This window comes from Haliotis cracherodii, unplaced genomic scaffold, assembly GCF_022045235.1.
Source record: "Haliotis cracherodii isolate W230 unplaced genomic scaffold, xgHalCrac1.p SCAF_2, whole genome shotgun sequence".
NCBI classification, from domain to species: domain Eukaryota; kingdom Metazoa; phylum Mollusca; class Gastropoda; order Lepetellida; family Haliotidae; genus Haliotis; species Haliotis cracherodii.
The window spans coordinates 24,155,934-24,165,488 of record NW_027266275.1 but is presented as its reverse complement, the minus strand read 5'-3'; the positions used below and the strand labels follow the sequence as shown (position 1 = coordinate 24,165,488).

The 9,555-nt window shown below is 39.7% G+C and overlaps 1 protein-coding gene across 1 annotated transcript; it reads right to left on the bottom strand.

Moving 5' to 3' along the window:
- Positions 1 to 402: 402 nt before the first annotated feature.
- Positions 403 to 9,481, bottom strand: LOC139468892 (uncharacterized). The gene is made up of 5 exons (XM_071251024.1): positions 8,717 to 9,481; positions 5,093 to 5,128; positions 4,773 to 4,882; positions 2,860 to 2,919; positions 403 to 1,141 (listed from the first exon to the last, which is right to left on the bottom strand). Exons 1-5 carry the CDS (start codon positions 9,225 to 9,227, stop codon positions 410 to 412), a joined length of 1,449 nt encoding a protein of 482 aa, XP_071107125.1. The 5' UTR covers positions 9,228 to 9,481; the 3' UTR covers positions 403 to 409.
- Between the last annotated feature and the right edge of the window lie 74 nt (positions 9,482 to 9,555).

Here is a 9,555-nt window from a genome sequence, read left to right as displayed (position 1 = left end):
ACACTATGGAGAGTAGATATACCTCTGTGCCATGATAACCTGGTGTTAGACACCATGGAGAGTAGATATACCTCTGTGCCATGATAACCTGGTGTTAGACACCATGGAGAGTAGATATACCTCTGTGCCATGATAGCCTGGTGTCTAACACTATGGAGAGTAGAGACAACTCTGTACCGTGATAACCTGGTGTTAGACACTATGGGGAGTAGAGACAACTCTGTGCCATGATAACCTGGTGTTAGACACCATGGAGAGTAGATATACCTCTGTGCCATGATAACCTGGTGTTAGACACCATGGAGAGTAGATATAGCTCTGTGCCATGATAACCTGGTGTTTGACACCATAGAGAGTAGATATACCTCTGTGCCATGATAACCTGGTGTTAGACACGAAGCTGACACTGTTACGCGGTGGACCAAGACACATCGCTTGCCTCTGATGCATAACCCTCACTACCAATTGAAGTATTGGACAGATCCGATACTCCAGATTCTAAAGGAGTCTTCGGGACATTTACACAATCCACAGACGACACAGGCAGGTAGCCTGTTTCATTACGACAGTTCTTGAAGATCGCACGACCTGCGTTTGGTGTTGTTTGTTGAAGCAAGACATCACCATTTTTAACAGATAAATTTATAATATCGCCACGGTTTTTTTCGACGCAGCTCCTGGCAACGAAGTAGGAAATTCCTAGTTGTTCAAGTTCCTTTTTGAACATTTCATTTTCAGAAGCTGATATTGCTTGTTTGAACTGTTTTACAATTCGAGAGGGGAGCAAATAGAAAGATGGCGACATCAGCGAATTAGGCACAAAACCAACATGTCCTTGAGCATTTTTACACTTGTATATATTACCAAGAGTGGGTTCATCGTGTAACATTTCTAACACGTCTCCTTCTTGAATGTTCAGTTCATCCTCATTGTCAGTCAGCCGTGACTCTCTCGCCTCGTACACTAATTTCCCCTTTACGTGTATGTTGAGGGCATGCAGCAATGTAGCCTGTGATTTGGTCACCTGATCTGCATGGTACTCAACAACGAGCCTATCGTCAGCTTCCAGTGAGTTGGGCCCGCCTGTTGGTGGATGTTTTAGGTCCGAAGTCGGAACCGGCTGAATCATTCTGTGAGAAGACTGAAAAACAAGATATATGGTGTCAGCATTGCAACATATCAACATCTGTACAGCATCACTATCAAGCACAACAAACGACTGTCGCAATTCCCACATTATAGTTACAAAATGTTAACTTTGACCAAGAGGATCAACACGGCGCAAAGAAATGTTGTAGCATGCCTACATAGCTATTGATGTAAGTACCTGTATGGTCATAAGGCGCTCATGTGGAATATGGAACCAGGCGTATTAAGTTGACATAATCATAGTGTTATACATGATACTGTTGGCATTGATATATCAACAGTGGTAAAGCTATTATTATTTTTTCATAATTTATCTGTTTAGAGTAATAGCTACATTGTTGTAATAATATTTCATGATAAAGTAGATCAGTGAAGACTGATACAGATATTGTTAGAATTGAAACCCATGAACCATCACCTAATGGTAATATGTTTACTCCTGTAGCCTGACACGTAAATAATTATTCACATTGTCTAAAAGTACTAATATCTCGCTACATGGAAACTGGGTAATCGTTCCCGGCATAGCATATGCTATAGGCCTGTCCCCACCCTCTCGACAGGCATACCTCGCTACACGGAAATGGGTCAACATTTCCCGCATAGCGATATGCTGTATACCTGTCCCCGTTCCCCTCGACAGTTGCTCTGGAGCGGAATGCTGTATGGGGAAACAGGTCGGAAAGAGCTAGACTGGTACCCTGTCCTTCGCCTCCTAGAGGCTGCAGGCGAGGAGCGCAAGCGCTCTATGGCAAGTAAACCCGTCTAGGACTGAGCGTGCCGAATAACATTAAAATGTACAGTGTAAAAAGTGATAGTTAAGAATGTTTAAAACAATATTTTCACAATTATTTACGCATTTCGCATGTAAGCATATCACTATATATATATATATATATATATATATATATATATATATATATATATATATATATATATATATATATATATATATATATATATATATATATATATATGTGTGTGTGAGACAAAGATCTTTCCAACTATTACTCATCCCCATGTAACCTTCTCAAACAAACAATTAAGAAGGCAATGTATTCAATTTAACATGAGTTACGAATATCCCAACATGTTAAAGGTACACGTCCAGCTGTTTGGCACACTTGCACTTCCAACAAAGTTGTTTACATGCCTCATCACAATGGTGCTTTTCCAAAGTGGTTGCGTCCACGTTATGAAGGAAGACTGCAGCGTTGTCCTCCCGTGTGTCATAGGGATAGGTTGTAGGTACATGTTTTGTTTGTTTGTTGTTTAACGCCGCACTCAGCAATATTCCAACTATATGACGATGGTTTGTAAATAACCGAGTCTGGACCAGACAATCCATTGATTGATATCATGAGCATTGATCCACGCAATTGGGATACGATGACCAAGTCAGCGAGCCTGACCACCCGATTACGTTAGTCGCCTCTTACAACAAGCATATTCGCCTTTTACAGCAAGCATGGGTTGCTGAAGACCTATTCTACCCCGGATCTTCACAGGTCGTTATCTTATGAGATTGGCTTGATATTTGAAGCCGGATTTTTTTCTAGTATACCGACATATGCGTGTGATTATTTTAGGTTTATGTTCGTTTGTTTCATTTACAGCGATACCTATATTTCAACAAAAATATAACACTGTCGTCACTGCTGGTGTTATCAGAACATTTCTGATATTCATTGATATCACGATAAAACTCACTTCCAATAATACTGCTTTTCTGAGGTGATTGTCATCCATAGATTTACTCTTGTGCCATATCTGTAATAAAACAGAATACAGATACATTGTGCACCAGCAGCTGGACAAAGCAACAATTGAAGCATCCCGCACAAACTTATGGCATATAGTGAGTGAGTGTGGTTTTACGCCGCTTTTAGCAATATTCCAGCAATATCACGACAGGGGACACCAGAAATGGGCTTCACACATTGTAGTAGGAAATCAAACCCGGTTTTCGGTGTGAAGAGAGAACGCTTTAACTACTAGGCTACCCCAACGCCCCTTATGCCATATAGTCGTGCAATACATGTCAATAAAACAAAATAACCGTACACGTGATACGATACTTCATCAAAACACAATTCAGTATGTGTTTGTCAGATATGACCAAAATACACACAAACGCACGCACGCGCGTATATTAAGGAGATACAAACATATGACGGTATTTGTATCAGATGTATAGTATGTGATGTATATCGCATAGTAACACAATGTTGAGCTATTGTTCAAGGATGATGGTCGAAGAAACCTTGATGTTTATCACAGAGTCGTTGTGTAGGGGACATCGTTGGTGTATATCACATGGTTGATGTATTTCACATAGTTGATTTATTTCACATAGTTATTGTTAGGAAATGGTTTATGTATTTCACATGGTTGATGTATTTCACATGGTTGGTGTTAGGAAATGGTTGATGCATATCATATGGTTGATGTATTTCACATGGTTGGTGTTAGGAAATGGTTGGTGCATATCATATGGTTGATGTATTTCACATGGTTGGTGTTAGGAAATGGTTGATGCATATCATACGGTTTATGTATTTCACATGGTTGATGTATTTCACATGGTTGGTGATCTATATCACATGGTTGGTGTATTTCACATGGTTGATGTTATTTACATGGTTGATGTTAGGAAATGGTTGATGCATACCATACGGTTGATGTATTTTACATGGTTGATGATAGGAAATGGTTGATGAATATCATATGGTTGATGTATATCACATGGTTGATGTATTTCACATGGTTGGTGATCTATATCACATGGTTGGTGTATTTCACATGGTTGATGTTAGGAAATGGTTGATGCATACCATACGGTTGATGTATTTTACATGGTTGATGATAGGAAATGGTTGATGAATATCATATGGTTGATGTATATCACATGGTTGATGTATTTCACATGGTTGGTGATCTATATCACATGGTTGGTGTATTTCACATGGTTTATGTTAGGAAATAGTTGATGCATATCATACGGTTGATGTATTTCACGTGGTTGGTAGTAAGGAAATGGTTGATGCATACCATATGGTTGATGTATTACACATAGTTGATGTATATCACATGGTTGGTGTTAGGAAATGGTTGATGTATTACACATGGGGTTTTTCGGAAATGGTTGATATATGTCTCATGGCTAGTGTATATCACATGGTTGATCCATCGATATGGTTGACGTATATCACGAGGTTGATCTATATCACATGGTTGATGCATTTCACATGGCTGATAGTGTATATCAAATGGTTGATGTGTTTCAAATGATTGATATAAACACTTGGTTGATGTATATCGCATGGTTAGTGTATAGTGTTTTTTGTTTGTTTGTTTGTTTGTTGTTTAACGCCACAATCAGCAATATTCCAGCTACATGACGGCGGTCTGTAAATAATCGAGTCTGGACTAGACCATCTAGTGATTGACATCATGAGCATCGATCCACGCCGTTGGGATACGACGACATGCATCAACCAAGTCAGCGAGCCTGACCACCCGATCTCGTTAGTCGCCGGGTGTATTTTGCATAGTTCACGGTTGATATACCTAAAATATATGGTTGAAATGTAGCGAATGGCTGTGTTCTTTTGACGACATACCTTTATCTGCATCCTGATATTTTCTGGGATTTGTAAGGTTGGCCTGAGTGTGGGCGGGTCGGACATCACTGATCTATGGGTCATGCACAGGTCATGCACACTCACATGTGCTTGAAATACAATCATCAAGGATAAACAGAAGAACACGTTTTGAACTTCATAGAAAACATGCGGGTGTATTGAAGAAAAATAAAAACATTGAATATTAACTGGTCCTTCCCATACAACAAGAGAGTTGGAGTATAAGTTCTCGATATTTATGACAATGTAATTCATTTAACATTGTATATGATAAAGGACTAATAAAAAAGCATACTCACTTCCGTTCGTGCATATTTCGTTTGGCATCTTCGGCGCTAGAAAAGAAAATACATGTCTTAAGTTGCTGATGATATGCATTGCATATAAAGCTCACCTACATGCCTTGTTCATTTTGCTATTGCCACGTATTTTCGAACGCGGACACGGGTTCTAACAGCAGGGCGTTTAACAAAGCTCCACCTATTATTCCAGATTTTTTTCAAAATTAAGTTTCGTTGCAAAAGTGTAATAACTTGTCCCATGGCGAAGTTCGCTACTGTTCCATTTCACGACATCGACTTGCACATGTCAGTTAACTCTCTAGCCTCGGGAAGATGACATGTACAATCTTGATGCAACTTCATTATGTTATGAAGTTATTTAGAGAATAAGGAAAACTGTGGCATGGTATCACAGTGGGCTCGCACTATAAAATCGGTCTGAACTAGTACAAGCAGCCACACACACACGTGGATGCACTTCACTATAAGTGTAGACTAACATCTGGTCTCTAAAATGAACATATCGTACATAAAAAAAACAATTGTTCAGTTATCTTAATAAAATATAATAAAAAGGAGCCCAGTGACTCTCTTCATTTTCAGATACTGCAGTGATCTAGACTTGCGAAACATTATAGACTTGCATGGGCTGTATTTGATATATATTTGTATCAGGGTCTGTAAGACAGACTACTATAAGTGCAATAATGTCGAACGCGACGTTAAACCCAATTTCACCTCAGTAGCAGTAGCAGTAGTGGCAGTATTGATGATTCAACTTCATAATGGAGGTTGGGGGTGGGGTGGGGTAGGGAGGGTGGGGTGTGTATATTTAGGATGGGCGTCACGTTATGTTTTCAACTACAACACAGAGAGCATGTATAAAAAGTCATTCTTCATATCCCGTCAAACGTGACACGGCCCCGGACGACTGCAATTCAGATAGTGCTACTGTAAGCGTTTCTGGAGTAAATGATACGGATAAAACTGTTGTTTGCCAGTACGAGAATCAGCCCTATCACATTATAAAAACCACGATGACCCACGCTTGTCTCCTGCAAACTGCATAGGTTGAAGTCCATCCAACTATCTGACACTTTGAATGTGGCAACTGTACTCTGACTAATTATAGCACTGTTATCACACAGGCGGATCCAGGGATGGGGGGTGGGGGGCGGTGTGGGGGGATGGGTAGGGTGTCCATATAGCTTGTTTATATTAGTCACTGGGAACAACCTACCCTCTAGTTATATCGATATACTTGCCATAGGGGTAGAAGGTATTGTGGAAGACACGGAAGTTTCACGCATAGAGTGAAATAACTCGACACAAATACCGCACCCTTCCTGGTTCGTGGTTCACAGTCCACGTGTATGCCCTTATCATCCTAACAGGTGTACACGTTAAACTGTTGAATGTGATAATGGCTCGTATAAAAAAAGTGCGTAATAATAAAATATAAACCGTATGTTGCAACAGAATATCACATACCCACATATCTAAGTACGGGGCAAATGATTTACGTTGCAATTTGTGTATCCCGCTAATCATACATTTGGTTCTATTCATCGTTTAGACCAACACGGTGATTTTCTCATGAAGTGTATTGAGAAGTATCGATTTCACTTGAATAGAAGCTAAAGACTGTAATATAGTTGCACAATGCTATCTGGGGCAGCCCAATAATATAACTCACTTCAAAGACATGTTTGGGATCACAGCGTAGTTGATGTCTTCATATTATTAAGGAATAACTGCGGACCAAGCCCAAATGTCCATTTTGAAAAGACAGTGCTGGTGAGCATTTAACTTATAAATGACTTGTATTGATCCAACATTTCAGATTTTTCTTCCATTTTCTACATTTGTATTAAGAATATTTCAAAAATAGTTTAAAAAGGAAATAGTCTCCTTTTCTTCACAAGCTCGAGAACTACAAACTGAAACATCTCAAAACATTGACACAAGTTCAAGGTCATCCTCTGGAACTAAACGTTTCTAATAAAATAATTTAAATAAGTTTCTGATAATTCAAACAATTACCGAAAATGTACTCAAATTACTTTTTCAGTTACATCTTAGATTTGACAAAATGACACAAACCAGTTTGTGATGACAAATGGTATTCAGTTTTCCTCTTACGTTTTGGCTTTTTCAACCCTTATTACTTGGATGAAACATTTGTAATCCTATATTATAATATGACCTGGTGTACATATATTCAACCATGTACATTTGAATGAAAGTAGTTACATACGTGTATGTATTGTCAAATGTATAGAAATCAATTGCCATACCACATGTTCATTTCACAGTTTATATCCTTATTTCAGACTTATGCGGGGAGTATATGCAATAACGCAACGCATTGTCACGATTAAAACGTGACGACTAAATTATGAGGTATACTAACATAATAGAATAATCAATACTCCAGACTGGTATTTAAACCTCACTGTCTGAGAGGAAGTATTTCATCAGTTACCATTAGAAAGGATTTTTTTATTAAAAGTAGCATTTATACACACCACAGTCTGTACATGCTTCATGTTTATTCATTCCATCATTCAACAGTAAAATTCCAATGTTTGGATGATGACAAGGGAACCACTGGCAAGGGAACCACTGACGAGCTGCTGTTTCAACAAGTGGTGAGGTGAGTTGAAATTGGGTTTAACGTCGCGTCCAAAATGATTGCGCTCATATAGCGACGTGTATGTGTGTGGCTGCTTGTACTAGTCCGGACTGATGCCGATTTATAGTGCTAGCACACTGAGATACCATGCCGCAGTTCAACATGGATACCCCACTCAGACACAGTATATTGACTCCGAGCCGACAAGTCCCTGTTTAGCCATTTAACAACAAGTACCGTCTTTTAACGTCTTTTGGTATGACGCGGCCGGGGATCGAAACCCGGCCCTTCCGCTCTCCAGTGGACGCTCTACCACTAGACCACGGAGGCGGTCGTTTCAACAAGTGCCTATATATACTAGTTATAGTGTTTGCTATGTGACCCTGGAGATATGGTCCAAAAATGCTGATCATGTGATGGCTTACATGAAGTCATTATCAGAATATTGGAAATCATTTTCAGACTACAATGAAAATGAAAAAAAATGATGACACGGTTTAACGTGTGCACAGGGTGTCTTAAATTATTTTCAGTGATCCAGTCATATCATGTCCACCGCTAGTTTGCCTTTTACGCTCAATGGAATCTTTTTCGGCTGATAATTGAGACTGATTGTTCTCTGTCGTTGACGTTATATATTTACACGTTTGTCCAACAATTTGCGCTTATGAAATCATGCATCATGTGATAATATTAATATAAAGTGATTACAGCAGCGGATGTGAGGAATATCTGTCTGAACATCTATGTACAGATGCTTGGTAATACTATGTTGTCACTATTGCGGGAACTGGTCCTTTTCTTCGAATTAGAGTCGCAGTGAGGGAATATAAAGCCATCTGTTGTAGTAGATCTGCAAAATTCTGACAATTATTAAACACTTCCAGAAAACGCAACAAGTAGACACCGACGTAGGTCCAACATGATTACATTGGTGCATGTATTTAGTTTACACATAACGACAGATAAAAACGTGTGGTAGATGAACCGTAGTGTTTCTGACTTACCTGGTTTCTTCAAATAGTCCATAAATTTGTCCTTCCACCCGTCAGACTTTGTGTCAATGATCTGAAATGTCAACAGCTCTGACGGCACTCTACAGTCGTCCACGTGGAGTGCCACTATGTTGTTTGTGTCGTGGTCAATGTCATACTGCACGGCCAGCTGCAGTTGATACATGGCATAATTCGACTTGAGAAAATTCTCAGATAGAATAAAGACGATTCTATCTGCTGTGAAAATGAACATAGTCATTAAATCTAGAACCCTTTCTCCTACCACCAAGTCCCTGTGGTACTCGGCACATTTAAACCCATGACTCCCTTCCAATTCATCAATGAGCTTTCTCGTCCAAATGGAATCGAGATTATCCTGACAGAAGTAGGCATGGTATTGTTTCGAGTCCTTCAACGATCTAGGAACATGATTACTGCCCTGACGGTCTTGATGTCCTGGATCCCTTCCTGGAGGAATAACACTGCCTCTTGATTTGCGGAGGTCTGGTGGGAGAGTTGCCATTGCCAATTCGATTTTCAAATTTCACAAGTTATCACAACGGCCTGAGTACTTCCGCATTCACGTCGTCTGCTCGTCAGATGTCTTCACAGTGGCATCACCTCGAATCGATTCTTATAAGCCAATCGGTCAAAACAGAACCGGGGGTGGTTACAGGTGTATCCGTCAGTTGTGTAGATATGTCGATACATTCACTTTAAAGTTATCTAACCTGTGTTATCTGATATTACACTGTGGCCCCTCTTGGCGCGTCTGCGCATAGCAGCCATACTATATTATAAACGACTGACCTACAAACGTTAAAAGGGGGTCCCGTCACACCTAAGTAGCG